This window comes from Oreochromis aureus, linkage group 6 (genome assembly GCF_013358895.1).
Source record: "Oreochromis aureus strain Israel breed Guangdong linkage group 6, ZZ_aureus, whole genome shotgun sequence".
Taxonomy (NCBI): domain Eukaryota; kingdom Metazoa; phylum Chordata; class Actinopteri; order Cichliformes; family Cichlidae; genus Oreochromis; species Oreochromis aureus.
This window is the reverse complement of record NC_052947.1, coordinates 8,502,568-8,524,877: the sequence shown is the minus strand read 5'-3', so window position 1 is coordinate 8,524,877 and position 22,310 is coordinate 8,502,568. Positions and strand designations below refer to the sequence as shown.

The window sequence follows — 22,310 nt, the reverse complement described above, 5'->3', positions numbered from 1 at the left end:
TGAAGTGGTGTGTTAGAGCCTAACACCATCACTTTCTTCAAATATGTCACTAAGGATGAGGTACTTACAAGTAAAAGTAAAACAATGTGGCAAATAAATGAGTGTAAAAATAATATGATGCAAGTTTTTAAAAAATAGATGTGTTTTACTTTTAAGCATTAGGCTAAACATTGATGCGGTTTGGTTACTGTGTTTGTAGTTGCAGGCAGTTGCCCCTGCCAGCAATTTCTGGGTGTCTAAAACTACACCCTCACTACACAGACTGCAGGTTGAGGCCCACGATGAATATCACATGAATCTATAGGTCCCTGCTATTTTTTCACCGCGGTGAGAAGGAGGGAGCACTGAGGAGAGATGGGAGGAGAGAAGTGCAACCGTGCAAACTTCAAAGACAGCACAGCAGTATCAAAACCTGGAGATAAGGGTGGGCTCAATTTTCAGGGAGAAACTGAAGCTTCATCTGTCACCAAGTGGATCCACAGAGGTCTGGAAGAGCTATGTGGAAAAAATATGGATGACGTGGATAAAACAAAGGAACACCTAATGCTCTGTATGTCAATCCACATTAGGACAGAAACATAGAAGACCAAAAATGCGGAGAATGTGAATGGATATACTGAAGCTGCTGAGTGAATCTTTCTTTGCACAAGCAAGGCAACTTTTATTTTTAAGAGCTACACAGCACTGTGTGCTAATGTAGGAGAAAGGATTGGTTTTTTCCCCTGCTGTGGAGACTGCTCTGGAGATGTCAGCCAGTTAAGTCTTCTCAAGCACATCTTAGCACAGCAGGGACTTTCTATCAGGGACTTTGAGCACAGTTTGTCCAGCTAAAAGGCACTGCTGCTCCCCACTGCTCTTAAATGACCCAGCTTGGATCTGCTTAAGTTCTACGCCCAACAGAAAACATCTCTTAAGTCTGGGGTGTTCATATGACTTGAATCTTTGCTGGAGACTTTATTGATGTTAAACAGACATCTGACATCACAAACTTATTTGGGAATAAGCACTACAAGTTGGAAGGAACTGTGTTGTAATGTTTCACTTTAACAGAAATATTTGACTGTCTATAAGGTCCACTGGCATCTTCTTTCTGCACTTCACCTCACACTGTGAAATGTTTCCACAGAGATGAAACCTTTCCTGTGAGGTAAGAGTCAAATAACCCTGTGTAAACTGGCTCCTCAGCTTTGTAGCCTGACCTCTGACCTCTCTGAACTGCACTGAACTGCATGAACTCACAATGAACTGCACTTTTAATGCCACCTTAACTCCCCAGCTGGGTCTTGGATTGAGCCCAGGGGCAGGAGCTGACGAGTCCCAAGGGAGTGGTAGCGGTGCTGGAGGTAGTGGTGGCTTGTGGGTGACATCCCTGCTTGGTACTACACTGATTATCATGTGCGTCGTGGGCGTGTCTGGCAACACATACACACTTATTGTTACACGCTCAGCTGCTTTGCGGCGCACAGGTTCTATGTACGTTTACATCATTAATTTAGCTCTGGCTGATCTGCTGTACCTCTGCACCATCCCTTTTGTAGTCTGCACCTACTTTGCCCATGACTGGCTGTTTGGTGAGGCCGGATGTCGCATCCTGCTGAGTCTGGACCTCCTCACCATGCATGCCAGTGTCTTCATTTTAGGTGTTATGAGCCTGGAGCGGTATCGTGCTGTGGCCAAACCCTTCAGTGCACACAAGTCTTCGTCCCGCAACCGACGGCTAGTGTCAGGAATTATTTGGGGTCTATCTTTTCTGCTAACGCTTCCCATGATGGTGATGATCCGAGTCAGGGAGGGCAAACCCACTGTGGCTGGTTCAGTCAAGAGAATCTGCTATCCAACCTGGACCCCTGAGGCCTTCAAGGCTTATATCATTGCTCTGTTTTTCACCAGTGTTTTAGTCCCTGGATTGGTAATTGTTGGACTGTATGCAGGGCTGGCTAGGCGCTATTGGGTAGCGCAGGCTAACTTAGGGGGTAGCAGCCGCTCTGCCAGAAGGACAGGACTCAAACAAAAAGTCGTATCAATGATCTTTAGCATTGTGGTAGCTTACTGGGCTTGCTTCTTGCCTTTTTGGGGATGGCAGTTAGCCAAACTGTTCTCTCCAGAGTCCCTCAAAGCTTTGTCTCCAGCTGCTCATAATTATGTAAATTTCTTTGTCACGTGTCTCACATATGGAAACAGCTGTATAAATCCATTTCTCTACACTCTTCTGACTCGGAACTACAAAGATTATTTAGCACAGAAAGGACAGTCATCAGGATCCAGCAGGGCTGATCCCGGGTCAGCTGTGACAACCCCACTGCAGGACTTTTAGTGAACTAGCATAAACTGTCCAGTCGCAATATGTTTTGATTCAGAGAGGACATTTTTTATTATCTACATCGAGTTGACCCAGCTTAAACCTAACTTCCTCTACTGTCTTAAAGAGACAGTTAACTCGTCTTGTTAAGGTTTTGTGAGTTTTGAGAAAGTAGAATTAGCAGAATTAACCAAACTTGACTGAAAGCATTTAATAAACTATACATTTAGCTGAATCAAATGGATTTCAATCACAATAACAAACATGGTTCTGCCTTCTGTCTCAATCTGACGAATCAGGTTTGGATGATTTAACTTACGAACTTTGTTCATTTTGTACCAAATTGCATATGAGATATCTCAAATGTTAAATAATGAATAAAATTATAGGTGTAGAGAGGTAGGGACTAAACTGACTAGAATTCACTGTGATCATTATTTTTGTATTTGTTATGTTCTGTTGAGCAGATAGACATCTAGCCTGTAGATTTGAAAATAGAATGACATATTTACATATTTTTACTGTGTACATTGTAACAATTAAAGTGAAACTGCTGTAAAAACAATACAATAGAAAAGTGAATGAGTTGTACAGAACTGTTTTAATATTTTTTAATGGCCCAATTTGAAACCAGCTTTACAGACAAATATTTTTCATCTCCATCTATGGAATGTCGTTGCACTGTGCCACATTCCTCAGCCTCCGGACGCTTGTCTTTTGAGTCCTCCTGTAAATTGTCTGTGTAAGTGTGTGCTACATCTCCCACCTCACCTCCTTTTCCATGTCCACTTTTATTCTTTTTTTAACCTATTTCCTCATCGCATATTAAAGATAATGACCAATACAATTCCAGGTTTTCTTTTTTCTCCCTCTTTTTTAAATGTTGCATAACTTTAAAAAATAGGGAAAAATAATAATTCTGCTTTTGAATTACAGACATTGACAAAAATGCGTTGGCATCTTCTTTTAGTGCTTTTAAACACCCACTGCTTTTACTCATGTATGTTACAATGATATAAAAAAAAACTGAAATAAGTCTTTGTTGCATAAATATTGTGAAGAACATGTAGGTGTAAATTACATGTGGTGTTTCGTATTTGTGTATCAGAGGAAGTAAATGACGAAGAAGACTCTTTTCTTTCAGGGTTTTATTAACAAATCCAGCTTTGCTGAGCTGTCCTCCAACCATAGTAAGGTAAGATGTGCTGGGGCTCCATCTTAAGGCCATTTCGTCTCATTACAACATCAGCAATCTAAATCGGTTGACATTTCCAGAGTTACTTTTCAGATTTCAGATTAGCAGTCAAGCCTAATTTCAGCTATGTAAAAACATGAGACTCTTTTATCAACAAGCAAAAGGTAGAGAGGTGAAGGGTTGGGGCTTAAGAAGAGGTCAGCCTCTACTTCAGCTTGATGCCGATGATTCTCGCATCACCGCTCACATCGAAGTACTTGTACTTGACATCACCCAGGCGGTTGGGGAAGTTAATCATGCTGCCGTCAGGAAGCTTGATGTAAAATTCCTCGTTGTTCAAGCTGATGTAAAACTGAAGAAGTAAGAAAAAGCAAGAGGGAGAAAAAGGGAGGTGAATGACATTTATCTTTTGGTTAAAAGGATACCTTTGTTTTTTTGAAGCTTGGGCTCAGAACCTAAGCTGCTGTGGATGCAGTCAGCTGCAAATTTATTTTAGCCATCTATTAAAAAAAAGACAAAACCCCAGGTTATAAATATCAATATCATATCAAGGATCAGCTAGAAGGGCACGACTGCACAGATTTTAAAAACACAGGGGGCCACCAGGGCTACCCCTCAGCCTCCTAGTAGATACACCTATGGTATAAATTTGAAAATATTAGGTGACCTCTGACCTTAGCGTTGAGGTCAGGCTCACTGATATTTGATCTCATAAGAGATTTTTAGTAGATAAACCTATGGTATGATTTTCAAAATCCTACATCACCTCTTTCTCGAGTTACCGCATTCACAATCTTGGGTGTCCGTGCAGCCTGGCGCCCTGGCCAACTTTAATAGTTTAATAGTATCACTTAATCATCCTGCTGCACATTTCTGTGTCTCCAGTTGTGCAGGTAGCTGAATGCAAGATAAAAAAGTAAAAATCTTCCAAATTAAAAAAACAAAACAAATCAGATACTGATATTATATCATTTGCTTCTGACTCTGTCCACAGTATGCTGCAGTTAGGTGCTTTTTTACTCCTGCCTCTCCCAAATGTGGCCATGCACGCAGCTATCTACTACAGATAATACACTGACTACAGATAAGTACTTCAAGCAATTCCACTTCCAAGAAAGTAAACTGTTCCTTGAATTTCATTGTTACACAACTGAAAGAAAGCTGCCGTTTCGACAGAAAATCCTCCTCCAGAAACATCCGGGGCAATCTTTCTCGACAGCTATTAACTTTTATGGGCCTATAAAGCCTGGCATGATTACCCGTTGACCTAGCAGCGTTACTGCGCAGGCACCAAACCCATTAATTACACCCTGATAGTCAAAGAAATGATAACAGCTTGGAAATGCAGTTCATTTACCCAGGGTGTGCTTTACTTTAATATTCTTTAAATTAAAGTGCAGCAGGTGTGTGTGTGTGTCTAAGAGTACAATTACATTTTTTCAAGCTATGAGCTGTAAAAACTTGCCCATAGAGTGACATGCAAAGATGTGATAAATCAAAGGATCAGCAAATCAAGGCCCTATCTTAGTTAACTTTATCATCTGACTGATATACACAATTGAGACATTGTAACTTTTATGAGCTTTCATTTATATTGTGAAATTTGCACTCAGTCCAGTAACACAGATGACACTGTTCTCTGTCTTCTAGAGAACTGTGTTTTGGCATTTGCACTGATGTTAAACTGGTTATGCCAGTGTGTAAAAGCCTCACTTAAACCATTCGAACCTCTTCAGAGTATTGTGTGTTGGTGACTACATTTTTCAGACGCCACGCGCCTTCAAACAAACCTTGCATTCTTCTCCGCGTCTGAAAGGGAAGTTCGATTCTTGGATCTCGTCACCCCAGGTGCCCCCGGACAAAGAGTTGAAGACGATGGTGTTGGAGTCTAGCCGGGGGTTGAGGTGCATGGCGATGTTCTCACTATCATGACCAATGTTGATGGCAAAACTGCGACAGAGGTGGGAAGGGAAGGAAAGGATGGAACATGAACTCGACTCGCTGCTTCCTGACAGATAACTAAATCGACTTTGCTGTGTGAAATGGACAGGACACTCTCAGCATGAACATATTAGGAGAAGGACCCACCTGTCACCAGTCGCACCGGGCTTGACGCGGACCTTCAACTCCAAGCCCTGCTTGATTGACATATCCTGGATTTTCTGTAAAGGAAAGCGACACAGGAAAAGACAGGTTGAAAAAAAACAATACTTGGATTCTTTCAGAGCATTATGGTGGGAACTTCTTGGAGGGAAGACACAAGATGAAATACTGATAATAATAATAGGGAGACTTCAGTACTCGTCCTCATTCTTGGGTGATAAAAACTCTTCCTTGTAGAAGTGTGTATAGATCTGGTCTATCAGTTTTATTTATTAAATTTTAGGAACTATCTACATGATGGTTTAAGACAGTGGAACTGCCATGAGCAAACTGATGATTAGTGCTTGTCTTATCTTAGCAGTTGATGATCAACCCAGGTAAAACAACGTACCCACAGTTGTAAAATTAACAAAACAGGAAGGTGTCGTATTTGTTCACTGACGTGGTCGCCATAAAAAACCCCCACCCACACAGTGACCTATAGCTCTTCGGACACTAGTCACATCTACCATATCTTTGTACAATATGTGCCCATTAACAGACAAAAGAGGCAAAGAAATGAAGTAAGTCTAAATTGATTTTATGTGTTTAAAGATCGATTTTACATGTATACAAATGAGAAACCCAACATGACTTTTAAACAATGTTTAACAAAGCCAGTGAACCTGTTCACCTGATCAATAAAGCAATAAACTGTTCTTCCTTTCACCTGTTCTTCCTATTTATGTGCTGGGCTTCACCTAATGGGCAAACGAGAACTTCATCATGCTGGACCCTATATTCCAGTACAGCACCCACAGATTCCTCGGTTTATTCTGCTCACCCATTTCAGATTCATGCTGGTTTATCACCGACTTCACAGGGAATTTGATAGAAGATCAAGCTATACATTATTAATCCCTCTGGGGGATTTGAATTATTCAGATTAGTCAACAGTGGCATATGTTAAATCTTAGAATAGGATTTTTCTTCTGTTACCAGGCTGTGACTCGAGAATTATCTCTTATATACTTATAACTGTAAGGTAAGCACAATCAGTGTAAGGGTTACGTATTTTCTTGACTGTTACTTAAAGCCCAAATTTGGTTATAGCCTCAGCATTTTCACAATCAAAGGGAGATTCTCTATTGTACACAAAACACATGTTCACAGAATATATGTAGCCATCATCACTTCTATAAAACACGCTCTATTAATATTACTGGTTGATACACAAGCTTTGAGCTTTTTTATTCCTCAGCCTCATAAATATTTAGTCTATGTGTTTAATATATATGACTATTTGACTACTGTATATGCTACGAGAAAAGTAAACCATGAAACGGCAGAGTATGAGGTTCAGCCACAGAATCAAAGCAAATGGTCACATACATCAGGATAGAATATAATGCCACAACTAAGGTAGCAGATGCAGATTATTGTTCACGCAGAGAAAGTCCACATACCATGGTGATGGTTTTCAGTGGATTGTGCTGACGGTCTGATCTTCAGTGGGTTATGCCTCCAGTGACAAGTCTGCAGGCAGGTGAGCGGTTTATATGGGGCAGGAGGGCTGTAAAAAAAAGGGGTATGGCAATATCTGCCTGTCACTGAATCCACTTAGTAGTGCTGTGCAATACTGTGATAAATGCAGCACCAGTATTGCTGATACCAATACTTTAAACTCATAGAGGTAGCTTATGCAGGGGAAAGGAATGTGTCATGACTAATCATCATCAATCTGCAAATTCTGAACACATTTTAATGATTGTTAAATCACTGTGATTTTTATTTTCCACAACAGTTAGTTAATTTAACAAAACGTACCTTATGGTCAAATAGCTGCTAAGAAACTACGACTAAGGAAAAGCAACAAGCAGAAGAGATTTGTTTGGGTCAAGAAACACAAGGAGTGGACATTAGACCAGTGGAAATCTGTGCTTTGGTCTGATGAGTCCAAATCTGAGATCTTTGGTCCACCCACTGTGTCTTTGGGTGATGCAGAAAAGGTGAATGGATGGTCTCTACATGCATGGTTCTCACTGTGAAGCATTGCAGAGGAGGTGTGATGGTGTGGGTGTGCTTTGCCGGTGACACTGTTGGGGGATTTATTCAAAACTGAAGGCACACTAAAACAGCATGGCTACCACAGCATCCCGCAGCCACATGCCATCCCATCTGGTTCACATTTAGTTGGATCATCATAAATTTTTCAACAGGACAATGAACCCAAACACACCTCCAGGCTGTGTAAGGACAATGTGACCAAGAAGGAGAGTGATGGAGTGCTGCACCAGATGGGCTGGCCTTCACAGTCACCTGACCTAAATCCAATCGAGACAGTTTTGGATGAGATGGACCGCAGAGTGAAGGCAAAAGGGCCAACAAGTGTTCAGCATCTCTTCGAACTCCTTCAAGACTGTTGGAAAACCATTTCAGGTGACTCATCGAGCTAATTCAGAGAATGCCATCAAACTTATTGGTAATGTCACAAGACAAACAATGGTGTGCTTGGTTTCCACGTAACTTTATTCTGTCATGAGTTATTTACAAGTTTCTGACCACTTATAAAATGTGTTCAATGTGCTCCCCATTGTGTTGGATTGTCAATGCAACCCTCTTCTCCCACTCTTCACACACTGATAGCAACACCGCAGGAGAAATGCCAGCACAGGCATCCAGTATCCGTAGTTTCAGGTGCTGCACATCTCGTATCTTCACACCATAGACAATTGCCTTCAGATGATCCCAAAAATAAAAGTCTAAGGGGGTCAGATCGGGAGACCTTGGGGGCCATTCAACTGGCCCACGACGACCAATCCACTTTCCAGGAAACTGTTCATCTAGGAATGCTCGGACCTGGCACCCATAATGTGCTGGTGCACCATCTTGCTGGAAAAACTCAGGGAACGTGCCAGCTTCAGTGCATAAAGAGGGAAACACGTCATCATGTAGCAATTTCAAATATCCAGTGGCCTTGAGGTTTCCATTGATGAAGAATGGACCCACTATCGTTGTACCCCATATACCACACCAAACCATCACTTTTGTTGTTCCAACAGTCTTGGAGGGATCCATCCAATGTGGGTTAGTGTCAGACCAATAGCGGTGGTTTTGTTTGTTAACTTCACCATTCACATAAAAGTTTGCCTCATCACTGAACAAAATCTTCTGCGTGAACTGAGGGTCCTGTTCCAATTTTTGTTTTGCCCATTCTGCAAATTCTGTGCGCCGATCTGGGTCATCCTCGTTGAGATGCTGCAGTAGCTGGAGTTTGTAAGGGTGCCATTTGTGAGTAGCTAATATCCGCCAAAGGGATGTTCAACTAATGCCACTCTCCAGTGACATTATGCTACGCTGTGGGTTCTTGTTGAATGAAGCTAGGACAGCCACTGATGTTTCTTCATTAGTGACAGTTTTCTTGCGTCCACATTTTGGCAAATCCAACGCTGAACCAGTTTCACGAAACTTAGCAAGCAGTTTGCTAACTGTAGCATGGGAGATGAGTGGTCTCGTAGGGTGTCTTGCATTGAAATCTGCTGCAATGACCCGGTTACTGCATTCACCAGATATCAACACAATTTCGAACTGCTCCTCACATGTTAACCTCTTTGACATGTCAATGGCTGTGTAGAAAGAGAAACTTGTAAATAACTCATGACAGAATAAAGTTACGTTGAAACCAAGCACACCATTGTTTTTCTTGTGACATTACCAATGAGTTTGATGTGTCACATGGCCCTCTTCCTATTGAAAAAACAAAAGTTGTATCCAAGATGGCCGACTTCTAAATGGCCACCATGGTCACCACCCATCTTGAGGAGTTTGCCCCCTCACATATACTAATGTGCCACAAACAGGACTTTAATATCACCAACCATTCCCATTTTATTATGGTGTATCCATATAAATGGCCCACCCTGTAGATCTCTCTCTCCTTATCTATCTATCTATCTATCTATCTATCTATCTATCTATCTATCTATCTATCGATAGAGATACATATGTATATGGATCAATATCTAAGGATAGATATTGATAGAGAGAGAGACCCTAGCTAGAAACCACTTTGTTAAGGGCATTAAGTTGCATGAACATTAGGAAATAAAGAAAAATAAATCTGGGAAAATACTTACTGGTGGAGGCTGATATTCAAGCTGTTCCTGAAAAAAAAAATTACTTCCAGTCATAAGTACTTCCAACAAACACTGAATGAAACAAAATAGGAAGTTTATAACTCAGATTATTCTATTACTGAGATGTGGCACATGGAGAAGGTCTTATACTCTAATGATACTTTTTTTCCCCCCGTCATGAACCACAAAGGACAGTATCTTGTCTGTGATGACAGTGAAGACTCAGTGGCAGTGGGTGGGCAACCCCAGGCCCCGAGGGCCGGTCTCCTCCAGGTTTTAGATGTGTCCTTGAGCCAATACAGCTACAGATTCAAATGGCTAAATTACCTCCTCAACATGTCTTGTAGTTCTCCAGAGGCCTGGTAATGAACATTGACTGTACAAATATAGATGTATTTATTAGTTGTTAATTATCTCACAAGTCGTTGTTTTGCCTTTTAGCCACCACGCGGACAAGTTCTTTGTTTACAGATGATTTATTCCAAGTTCACCAAGAGGATCGCTCAGCGTCTTCATTGTGAGAACTAATTAAAATAAAGGCAATTGCATTTAGAAACATCACCATAAAAATATAATGCTACTTTAGCTTTTCTCACATATTCAGCGAAATTAAATAACTTAAACCATCATGTGGCATGGTTTGCAATTACACTGTTATCAAAATAAACCCAGCCAGTAAAAGTGTAGAACTGTGGAGGTAAGCATCAACGACACAGAGCTCTCAGTTCTCACTCCTTCTTTATTCGTCTCTAACATCAACTGCTCATATCGCGCCACAAAAAAGAGGAACACACTTCCTTAACACTGGGTGTGAGTGGAGCCCTCTAGTGATCCACCACAGAACCATAAATACCTGTTTATCACGGTTTCATTGAAAACTCAAATTAACAGAGACACATTAAACGCACCTCATTGCCTGCCGTAGCCAAACGGGCAAGCATTTCACTGCATGGTGTACTCTGTGTGATTGTGTATGTGAGTAAAACAAACAAACAAACAAACAAACAAACAAACAAACGGCTAGCCAAGCTTGCTAACAGCTGTGCCAAAATCTATTTTGAAATACTGTCAGGCCGAGTTAGCAAATCAACAGAAATTTGTGTAGATAAAACGCCTTTTGTTATTTTCTTTCATCTTTTTATTTGTATAAATGCATTTCACCTCTTTTACTTTGAAAAATATTTATTTTGAAAACAGGAAGTATGATCCTCTCTCTAACTTAACTTTAGAAGCAGTCCCGCCTTCCAAGCATCAGATCACCATCATGCATTAGCTGGGTCTTTCACACCCTGAAAGTAAATGAGACAAGCTGCATGTGGTCCGTGCTGAACTGTCGGTCGTTTTGGTGAGTTTTAATACAGAAAAAAGTGTTATAAACAAGTGTTTGCACTGTCCGAAAGCTGACTTGCAAACTTTAATGTGCTAAGTTAACGGGAGCACGCCACGTGCCACGTGGCTGTGTTCGCGCTGATACCCCATCTTGGTGATTTGAGACCACGTGCTAGCTAAAAAAGTATGCTAGTCTCTTGCTAAAATTAGCATTTTGCTAACGATAATTCACGGAGTGTTTTTTTGTGTTTAAAAGCAATATAAACGATTTTTGTGTTAGAATCTGTTTTTACCAGATTTGAATTTTGGATCACAAGCATGTAACGAAGCACTTTTGTTCTTTATGCACTATTTGTGGTGAAATGTAATGTTTGTTTGATGTAAAATTTATATTTTGGTGGTTTACTGTGTGAAAGTTAACAGTAAATTCTATGCGATCATACACCCAGTAGCTGAGTGATAAGTTAGTTGTATTTCATCTCATGATCTACAAAAACTTAAACGATGATTTAACAATCAATACTTTAATTGGTTATAAATATGAACCATAATTTCATAGTTAAGAAAATTTAAGAGCAGGATTTCATGGATTTCTTGGAATTTGAGCAAAACAAAGTAAACTTGCTTCACATATTCTAGTTGGTTAGTCAAGCTGCAAGTACCTCTCATTTTACTTCTGATCAATCAGTTTTATTAAAACTGATTGAAACTGCTTTTCAGATCCAATTTTGTTCTGTTAGCCAAGAGAACAAGTTTGAATTTTTTAATTTTATACTGCTCTATAACCCCTACTGGCTTACCAGTGCAAGAGTCTTTGAGTGTATGACCCTACTTGCTTACTGTCTGAAGTGTGGATTAGTCCTTTTCCTACCTTTTATTTACAGTTTTGTCCAAGATTTTAAATAGATGTGAAATAAAACCTGTGTTTTTCATAATCTCTGACACTGATTTCCATTTTATATTGCTGGGCGATATAGAGCTGGGCGATATGACCCAAAATTCATATCTCGATATTTTTTAGCTGGATGGCGATATAAGATATATATCTCAATATTTTTTTAAAGCCATAAAGTAAGAACAAAAAGAGAGTTCTTAGTCAAAGCTGTGTCCCAGATGTCACACAGGCACTTTTATTAACATACAGCATAGATGTACATGAAAAAAAACTACTCAAAAATAAATTATGAGCATTTATTAAATAATGATGCTCTATAAATAAAAGAAAACTATGTTGTTTTGTGCATAACAAAGAGCTCACAATTGTGCAGTCAAAATGTAAACTAAAAGACGCTGAGCATAATAACATAGACAGATTTCACAGCTGCTCTGTTCCCAACTTCTACTGCGTGACTGACAGCCTGGAGTTTGAAATCCGCTTCGTAACCAGGTCTCTGGACAGGAGCCATTTATGGTCCTTATACACACACAATACGGTAATATTACGTTGAATCACAGTACGTATTACTCCGCGAGGCTCCTCGGTAGCCCTAATGCTCCGACAATCCATCAAGCGGTGCAGCTCCGTAGCTTACCAAAGTCGAACTAAAACATTTTTTGACAGACTGCTGAGCGCTGTGTATCACATAAAATCGGTTCGCGGTCATCAAGCACAACCAGAATTCACACAAAAGGCGCGCAGTCAACTTTTGAGAAGATGAAAGGATTTCAGGCCGAGCATGGCGTTAGCGTGGCTAGCTCGTTAGCGTGGTTAGCTCGTTAACACGTTGACACCGTCCAGCCCCACGCACGGGGCGATGCGCAGTAACTCATTAACGGAGATTTGCCGTGTCCATCTTGTCGCTGCCTGCAGGGGAAGCGATGGGGGAGGAGGGGGAGTTGTGTTCAGTGAAGGAGAGGCGAGGTCGAGTAACGTTGCATAGAGACAAAAGTGGACGAAAGAGAGGCAAACTTGCGGCTCCGCAACTATAATTATAACGTAACATAGACTATATCGATATAAAGGATATTGTCACATCTTATATCTCGTATAAAAATATATCGATATTTTTAAAAAACTCGATATATAGCCCAGCTCTAGGTCGATATACATATTTAAGTTGTTGTTTTTACGATTGACATATTCTTGTCTTTTTATCTCTTGTCTTCATTGCTTAAGAAAAAAGGGAATTTGGCACATCTGGAACATGTCTACTTGCTGTGGAGATGATGACTTGTTCCAGAAGATGTGCCACATGGAGAAGGTCTTCAACTGTAATGATGCTGCCCACCCTCCTGGAAAGACAATGACATCCTGGCATCTGTGAAGACTAATGGACATTGCAAAAATTCTGCAATATCTTCTCATCATCTGCTTCAGGTTTATTGTTCTAAAATAATAAGTAATAGTCTTTTCTTTTGTTTTCACAAAGCTGTAATGTACAATTGTACTGTGTACTATTAATCAAATGAGGATTTTTTAGGTAGCTTTTACTATAACTGGACTAGAATAAGAAAGAAAATAATAATAATAATAATAAAAATAGGTAAACTGAAGTGCATAAATATTTCAAGAATAACTTGAGTGTTGGTGAAGATATCCAGATTGCATTTATGAATCACAACAAGTTTTATCCAAAGTTTCATGTTTGTAGTTGAATCCTGGCTTTCGTTGTCTGACAATAAGAAACAACTATTGAAGCAAGCAGCGTTAAAAAATAAATGCAACAGTGTAATCCTTTAGGTCAGCAGCAGTGGGCACTGTTGCAGTGAGAAGAAGCTTTTGAGGCTTCAGCTTAGCTACTTAAGTCCTGTGCCTTCTCAGATCACACACTCCATACACCTCAATAGTAGTGGAAGCTCAACATGTACAAAATGTGTAGCAGTCAGTCAGACAAAGAGAGATGACAAGAATTCGCTCTCATCTTTTTGGTCTGATGGAGATGAGAAAGAAGAAGAGGATGAGATGATGCAGCACCTTAATGCTTTCATACAGTCTTTAGCTAAAGTTACCTACTGATGCTAACCGATGACAGTGTGCTCAGATTGTTCTTGAATGTAGAGCTTGCAAGTATCTATTCAGCTCTAAAAGGTTTTCGTCAGCTTAATTTAACTTGCAGTACTTACCTGTAACTTGTGTTAGTGTCAGTTAGACAGTGATAAATAAAGAACAGTAATTTGAACTGATTACCCTTTAATGCTTTATGACAGTTCTGTAACACTCTGTTTGCACTTGCTTAATACAGCAGCAGTCTGGAAGAATCACACCCATCAGATTGACATGTGATAGCTACACGTTTGCTGACTGGTTTTTCCTCATGTCTGCAGGTATGTCCAGTACAGACAGTATTCCATACTTTATAACAGTTCTGTAACATTCTGTTTGCACTTCCTTAATAGTTATAAATCCCATTAGGGATTGTAACATCTACTGTTTTTATTGAGTCATATATGTCCTCACTTACCACCTCTCCCACCCCCAGGTTCCATCAACCCCCCTCCATACTCTCCCCGGGGGGGGGACAGCACAACGGAGCCTGCCCCACCCCTCACCCCACCCCACCCCAAGTGGCAAATGTGTGGGATGAGGCATGAAGGTATTCCACCGTCACTTTCATTGTCCTGGGCAGGATTGTTAGTTGGAGGTACTTATGTACTTATAAATCCCATTAGGGATTGTAACATCCAGTCTTTTTATTGGATCGTATGTCCTCACTTACCACCTCTCCCACTCCCCAGGTTCTATCAACCCCCTCCATACGCTGTCCCCCCTCTCCTCATGGGGGACAGCACAACGGAGCCAGCCCCACCCGTCACCCCACCCCTACTTCACAGCACAACTGATCAGGCGAGCTGACTTCTGCCCCACCCCCAAACCCACCAAACCCCACCCCAGCCCAGCCACACATCTCCATCACAGCTGATCAGGTGAGCATGCATATGTATGTCAAATATATGAGAGTGTGTTTGGACACACCTTCTCATTTAATGGTTTTCTTTATTTTCATGACTATTTACATTGTAGATTGTCACTGACAGAATCAAAACTATGAATGAAATTATGGAATTGTGTAGTAAACAAAAAGTGTGAAATAACTCCAAACATGTTTATATTATAGAGTCTTCAAAATAGTCACCCTTTGCTTTGATTACTGCTTTGCACACTCTTGGCATTCTCTCCATGAGCTTCATGAGGTCGTCACCTGAAATGGTTTTCCAACAGTCTTGAAGGAGTTCCCAGAGATGCTGAGCACTTGTTGGGCCTTTTGCCTTCACTCTGCGGTCCATCTCATCCCAAACCCTCTCGATTGGGTTTAGGTCAGGTGACTATGAAGGCCAGGCCATCTGGTGCAGCACTCCATCACTCTCCTTGTTGGTCACATAGTCCTTACACAGCCTGGAGGTGTGTTTGGGTTCATTGTGCTGTTGAAAAATTTATGATGATCCAACTAAACATGAACTGGTTCAGTGGGCCTTGAGTTTTGAATAAATCCCACAACAGTGTCACCAGCAAAGCACCTCCACACCTCCTCTGCAATGCTGCACGGTGGGAATCATTCATGTAGAGACCATCCATTTACCTTTTCTGCTTCGCACAAAGATAAAGATCTCAAATTTGGGCTCAACAGACCAAAGCACAGATTTCCTCTGGTCTAATGTCCACTCCTTGTGTTTCTTGACCCAAACAAATCTCCTCTGCTTGTTGCTTTTCCTTAGTCTTGGTTTCTTAGCAGCTATTTGACCATAAAAGCCTGATTCACACAGTCTGCTCTGCACAGTTGATGTAGAGATGTGTCTGCTACTGGAACTCTGTGTGGCATTTATCTGGGCTCTAATCTGAGTGGATGTTAACTTGCGATTTCTGAGGCCTGTGATTCAGATGAATTTATCCTCAGCAGCAGAGGTGACTCTTGGTCTTCCTTTCCTTGGGCGTCCTCATGTCAGCCAGTTTTGTTGGAACACTTGATGGTTTTTGCACATTGAAAGTTTTAGCAGTTTTATAGACTGACCTTCAGTTCTTAAAGTAATGATGGACTGTTGTTTCTCTTTACTTAGCTGATCAGTTCTTTCCATAATATGAATTCTAACAGTTGTCACATAGGACTGTCAGCTGGGTACCAACCTGACTGCTGCACAACACAACTGATGGTCCCAACCTCATTAAGAAGGCAAGAAATTGCACAAGTGAACAAGGCACACCTGTGACGTGAAAACCACTTCAGGTGGCGACATCATGAAGCTCAGTGAGAGAAGGCCAAGGGTTTGCAGCGCTGTCAACAAAGCAAAAGGCGGCTACTTTCAGGAATCTAAAATATAAAACATGTTTAGAGTTTTTATCAATCTTTTCTTTGCTGCTTAATTCCATATATCTTGCGTCATATATTTGATGTCTTTAGTTTGCATCTATAGTGTAGAAAGTAGTAAAAATAAAGACCTGCAGCTCTTTATTTTAGATTTTGTCTGAAACAAGAGATTGTTTTATCTCCGTCCTCTGACTGTCTTAGGATAAATTTCCCGATTCGGATTGAATCAGCCGGCGACAGTGTGCTCAGATTGTTCTTGAATGTAGAGCTTGCAAGTATCTATTCAGCTCAAAAAGGTTTTCGTCAGCTTAATTTAACTGACAGTACTTACCTGTAACTTGTGTTAGTGTCAGTTAGACAGTGATAAATAAAGAACAGTGATTTGAACTGATTACCCTTTAATGCTTTATAGCAGTTCAGTAACTTTCTGTTGGCACTTGCTTAATACAGCAGCAGTCTGGAAGAATCACACCCATCAGATTGACATGTGATAGCTACACGTTTGCTGACTGGTTTTCCTCATGTCTGCAGGTATGTCCAGTACAGACAGTATTCCATACTTTATAGCAGTTCTGTAACATTCTGTTTGCACTTCCTTAATAGTTATAAATGCCATTAGGGATTGTAACATCTACTGTTTTATTGAGTCATATATGTCCTCACTTACCACCTCTCCCACCCCCAGGTTCTATCAACCCCCTCCATCCTCTGCCCCCACCCCTTCTCCTCGGGGTGTGGGGGAGACAGCACAATGGAGCCTGCCCCACCCCTCACCCCACCCCACCCCAAGTGGCAAATGTGTGGGATGAGGCATGAAGATATGCCACCGTCACTTTCGTTGTCCTGGGCAGGATTGTTTGTTGGAGGTACTTATGTACTTATAAATGCCATTAGGGATTGTAACATCCAGTGTTTTTATTGAATCATATATGTCCTCACTTACCACCTCTCCCACCCCCAGGTTCCATCAACCCCCTCCATAAGCTGTCCCCCCCCTCCTTGTGGGGGACAGCACAATGGAGCCTGCCCCACCCTCCACCCCTCCCCCACTTCACAGCTGATCAGGTGAGGCATACCCGTGTGTGTGTGTGTGTGTGTGTGTGTGTGTGTGTGTGTGTGTGTGTGTGTTATAAAAGTATATATTAGGGATGAGACTCGATTAAAAAAAATTAATCTAATTAAATAGAGGTTTTGTAATTACTTAATCTCAGTTAATTGTACAAGAAAATTTGCTGTAAAGCACAAATGTTTCCATTTTGAAGGTTTAGTGGGCAAGAGAACCAAAAATAGACATGGACATAAATATTGTAAAGTCAAGCTCTTTCAATTTATTAGGAAAAAACAAACATTTAAATTGCATTTCAGTGCAACACAGAGAAACAAAACAATATCCCTGGACAAAATTGTAATATCTTTTTTGCTTCTCTTTTTTTCTTTGTGGGGAAGCAGACCATAATTACCAATGATGGTAACTGGAGGAAAAAGCAACATCCTGTAAGTCTGCAAGAAACCACAATACCAATATAAAACTTTTCTTTCTACTAGGGCTGGGCCATATCATACCGTTCACGGTAATACCGGTGTAATTTTGGGCAACGATAGGAAAATGAAATATCGCGATAGAATGTGGGTAAAGCGCGCATGCGCAGTGCCTATGTTTACATACGCACATGGCGGCGACGCAGAATGAGAAGAGCGAAAGTGGATCGTTGAATGAAACGGATGAACCAGAATTGGTTTGTAAAAATGCTGCAACTACAGTGGTGTGGAGCTGGTTTAGCTTTCGTCCGTCAGATACACAACAAAGCACTATTTTTGGTAGCGCATGCTAGCGGGCCGTCGTTATTACCGTGTTGTTTGGAAAATACGGCGCACTTCAAATCAATCCTTTGATTTTTCTGAAAATCGACAGTGCCCCTTATAATCCCGTGTGCCTTATGTATGAATTCTGGTTGTGTTTACTGACCTCGAAACGATTTCAGTGTGCTCAGATTGTTCTTGAATGTAGAGCTTGCAAGTATCTATTCAGCTCTAAAAGGTTTTCGTCAGCTTAATTTACTTACAGTACTTACTTGTAACTTGTGTTAGTGTCACTTAGACAGTGATAAATAAAGAACAGTAATTTGAACTGATTACCCTTTAATGCTTTATAGCAGTTCTGTAACATTCTGTTGGCACTTCCTTAATAGTTATAAATCCCATTAGGGTTTGTAACATCCAGTGTTTTTATCGAGTCATATATGTCCTCACTTACCACCTCTCCCACCCCCCAGGTTCCATCAACCCCCCTCCATCCTCTGCCCCCCCCACCCCCTTCTCCTCGGGGTGTGGGGGGGGAGACAGCACAACGGAGCCAGCCCCACCCGTCACCCCACCCCTACTTCACAGCACAACTGATCAGGCGAGCTGACTTCTCACCTGATCAGTTGTGCTGTCTTCTGCCCCACCCCAAACCCACCAAACCCCAGCCCAGCCCAGCCACACATCTCCATCACAGCTGATCAGGTGAGCATGCATATGTGTGTCAAATATATGAGTGTGTGTTTGGACACACCTTGTCATTTAATGGTTTTCTTTATTTTCATGACTATTTACATTGTAGATTGTCACTGACAGAATCAAAACTATGAATGAAATTATGGAATTGTGTAGTAAACAAAAAAGTGTGAAATAACTCCAAACATGTTTATATTATAGAGTCTTCAAAATAGTCACCCTTTGCTTTGATTACTGCTTTGCACACTCTTGGCATTCTCTCCATGAGCTTCATGAGGTCGTCACCTGAAATGGTTTTCCAACAGTCTTGAAGGAGTTCCCAGAGATGCTGAGCACTTGTTGGCCCTTTTGCCTTCACTCTGCGGTCCATCTCATCCCAAACCCTCTCGATTGGGTTTAGGTCAGGTGACTATGAAGGCCAGGCCATCTGGTGCAGCACTCCATCACTCTCCTTGTTGGTCACATAGTCCTTACACAGCCTGGAGGTGTGTTTGGGTTCATTGTGCTGTTGAAAAATGTATGATGATCCAACTAAACATGAACTGGTTCAGTGGGCCTTGAGTTTTGAATAAATCCCACAACAGTGTCACCAGCAAAGCACCTCCACACCATCACACCTCCTCTGCAATGCTGCACGGTGGGAATCATTCATGTAGAGACCATCCATTCACCTTTTCTGCTTCGCACAAAGATAAAGATCTCAAATTTGGGCTCATCAGACCAAAGCACAGATTTCCTCTGGTCTAATGTCCACTCCTTGTGTTTCTTGGCCCAAACAAATCTCCTCTGCTTGTTGCTTTTCCTTAGTCTTGGTTTCTTAGCAGCTATTTGACCATAAAAGCCTGATTCACACAGTCTGCTCTGCACAGTTGATGTAGAGATGTGTCTGCTACTGGAACTCTGTGTGGCATTTATCTGGGCTCTAATCTGAGTGGATGTTAACTTGCGATTTCTGAGGCCTGTGATTCAGATGAATTTATCCTCAGCAGCAGAGGTGACTCTTGGTCTTCCTTTCCTTGGGCGTCCTCATGTGAGCCAGTTTTGTTGGAACACTTGATGGTTCCCTTTCAGTCGATTCACTCGGTACAACACATAAGTATGGGATATCACGCCCTCGCGTGTCCTGGCTGAAGAAACCTTTATTCACGCCTTTAAGGCAGATGACGATGTGATGACGCGTGCACGTCCCGCCTGCACATATAGTCGCTGTCATCACGGTCATCCCTCAGTTCTTACGCTCTTCACCTCGCTGAGAATACCTCTGCTGAGTTGGGCTAGCTCGCTGCTGCTAGTTAGCTCCGTTGTCTGCCGACTTGAACTTAGCTTAACTGCCCCTGTTGGTGTTAGCCTCCACCGCCCAGTTGGTGTGTAGGCTGCCATGCGGAGCGCTAATTTCAAGTTTTTCCTGTGCAGCGTTTCGCTGCGCTTTGGAATGGACTCCAAACCGAAGCGAGCAAAGCAGAAATCTTGTGTTCGCCCCTGTCCTCAGGGATGCAGTTTCTCTTTGCACGACAGCGACCAGCACGATGCCTGCCCTGTCTGCCTGGGGATCGTCCACACTAGGAGAGCGTTGACGGAGCCCGAAGCCTGTGCGTTTTGTCGCCAGCTCCGGCGCTCGACCCTGGAAAGACGGGTGACGTTTGTGGAAAAAGTGCTGGGATGCTTGGCTGTCGCACGGCATGACCCTTTCCTTTCCGAGTCTGGAGCCCCAGCTTCGTCCAATTCCGAAGACGAGGATTTCCGGTCGATGTCCCGCAATTAGCTGGGCTGACCACATGGAATATGTTGACAGGTTAGCCGATGACGAGCCGGAACCATGCAGGAGCGCTGACGGGCTTCAGCCTGGGTTGAAGCCCGCCAGCGCCCCAGGAAGACGATGACGTGCTGGACATCGGCCTGGACATCCATGGTTTGTCGGAGGATGAGCAGGAGAGCTCATTGTCGGCCCAATGTGCCGCCGCTGCTGCGCCGGTGGCCACGATGACACCTCTCTTTTCTCCCTGTTCGCCGCCGTGCTGCTGAGAAGTTGCAGGTGGACTGGCCTCTCCTCCGCCAGCTCAGAAGCCGTCACGGTTCGCGGGTTTTTTCCTCCCACCGGAGCCCGCAACGGCCAAAAACTGCCTTCCCATGTTCCCAGACTTTCTCTGCGAGCTAACAGCATCATGGGACAAACCTCTGTCTACCCGCATCACTGTGCCCGGCTATGGACAGTACATGGAGTTGGACGGCGCCGAGGGGGCTGGCTTAGCTAACCCACCCCCTATGGAGCCATCTCTGGCTGCTTATCTGGCCCCGTCCCATAACCATGGTGTCGGCGGCCCCGCAACTCTGCCGTCCAAGCACTGCAGATTCTCTGCTTCGCAGCTGGAGAAGATTTATCGGGCTCAGGCCGGCACTGCTCGCGCCATGAGCTCCGTCACCATGCTCCAGACGTACCAGGCAATGTGCCTGGCGGAGCTCGGATCGCTGGTTCCTGATGACAGCCTTTGGCACCTCTTCTTAACGAGGTCAGAGTCGCCACAGATTACATCCTCCGTGCGTCTCGCTGTGCAGCGCTCTCCCTGGGCAGAGGGATGGCTTCGACAGTAGTGGCGCAGAGGCACCTGTGGCTGACCCTCTCTGACGTCCCGGATAGGGACAGAGCTGTATATCTGGACGCACCAGTATCTGCGGCTGGGTTATTCGGACATTCACTTGAAGCCATTCAGGCTAGATTCGATCTGAGGAAGAAGCAGACGGAAGCTCTGCGCGACATCATCCCCAGACGTCAGCCGAAGCCCAAGCCCGCAGCTAGCTCTCACAGGCCCGCCGCTCCTCTGCCGACTGGCAAGAGACCGGCGCCCACTGCTGAAGTGGGTGCGCCGCCAGCGAGAGCACATCCTCCGGCCCGAGCTCCACGCCAGTCGGCCTGGAGCAGAGGCCCACCCTCGGGCCCCCGGCTTGACCCGACGCCCAGGAGGAAGAAGCCTCAGCCCTCCTAGCTGTGGTTTCGAGTGGAGAAGGGGTCCAGCAGCAGGGAGACGCTGCTTTTACCCCTCTGTTGCCGCCCAAGAGGTGCCACTTAAGTTCTGTTCAGGTTGTCAGCCCCAGAAGGCGCTGCACTTTCCTAACACAGTCTCCCAAGCACAAAACCCCTGCACACAAAATGCCTCAGGTAACTCCCTGTTCAGGTGTGTTAAATGTTCAGGTGACCACATCAAGTGTTCCCGCTGTTTTTCTTTGTTGTGCCCCAGAAAAGGTGCCTCCAACAAAATGTATGAATGTACATGTTCCCATGTTACAATCAATAAAGAGTGTTGTTTATTCTCAAACAATCACAAATGCTCAGCCTGCGGGCAGAATGAGCCAGGTCAGGCAGGTGATGCAGTCCCCTGCAGACACACTGGGGGGCGACAACGCCCCGCCGACGGTGCTGCAGGTCAGCGGGCTGGCTGCTCGCTTCCCTCAGTGGCGCGCTTGCGCCCCCTCTCCGTGGGTGCTGCGAACCGTTGCCATGGGTTACCGGTTGCAGTTCCGGGTCAGGCCGCCTCGTT

General features: G+C 43.2%; 2 protein-coding genes and 1 long non-coding RNA gene across 3 annotated transcripts; 2 read left to right on the top strand and 1 right to left on the bottom strand.

Annotated features, from left to right (window-relative positions):
• The first annotated feature begins 893 nt into the window (after positions 1-893).
• LOC116317357 (urotensin-2 receptor) lies at positions 894-3,234 on the top strand. The gene is made up of 2 exons (XM_031736071.2): positions 894-2,598; positions 2,934-3,234. Exon 1 carries the CDS (start codon positions 1,241-1,243, stop codon positions 2,312-2,314), a length of 1,074 nt encoding a protein of 357 aa, XP_031591931.1. The 5' UTR covers positions 894-1,240; the 3' UTR covers positions 2,315-2,598; positions 2,934-3,234.
• Positions 3,235-3,429: 195 nt separating this feature from the next.
• On the bottom strand, positions 3,430-7,128 carry lgals2b (lectin, galactoside-binding, soluble, 2b). The gene is made up of 4 exons (XM_031736072.2): positions 7,043-7,128; positions 5,583-5,656; positions 5,285-5,444; positions 3,430-3,846 (listed from the first exon to the last, which is right to left on the bottom strand). The coding sequence occupies exons 1-4, from the start codon at positions 7,043-7,045 to the stop codon at positions 3,700-3,702; spliced, it is 384 nt and encodes a 127-aa protein (XP_031591932.1). The 5' UTR covers positions 7,046-7,128; the 3' UTR covers positions 3,430-3,699.
• A 3,822-nt stretch (positions 7,129-10,950) lies between these two features.
• LOC120440477 lies at positions 10,951-14,600 on the top strand. The gene is made up of 4 exons (XR_005613276.1): positions 10,951-11,057; positions 13,158-13,358; positions 14,224-14,305; positions 14,461-14,600. It is a non-coding gene; the product is annotated as an uncharacterized LOC120440477 (long non-coding RNA).
• The last annotated feature ends 7,710 nt before the right edge of the window (positions 14,601-22,310 follow it).

What these genes read in the sequence shown, in the direction of transcription:
- lgals2b (XM_031736072.2), bottom strand. An exon ending in CCCGGTGCGACTGGTGACAG is followed by an intron (nt 5,445 to 5,582) that starts GTGGGTCCTTCT and finishes CCTCTGTCGCAG; the next exon opens with TTTTGCCATCAACATTGGTC. An exon ending in GACGCGGAGAAGAATGCAAG is followed by an intron (nt 3,847 to 5,284) that starts GTTTGTTTGAAG and finishes TTACTTCTTCAG; the next exon opens with TTTTACATCAGCTTGAACAA.
- LOC116317357 (XM_031736071.2), top strand. Translation starts at nt 1,241, where the DNA reads ATGAACTGCACTTTTAATGCCACCTTAACTCCCCAGCTGGGTCTTGGA.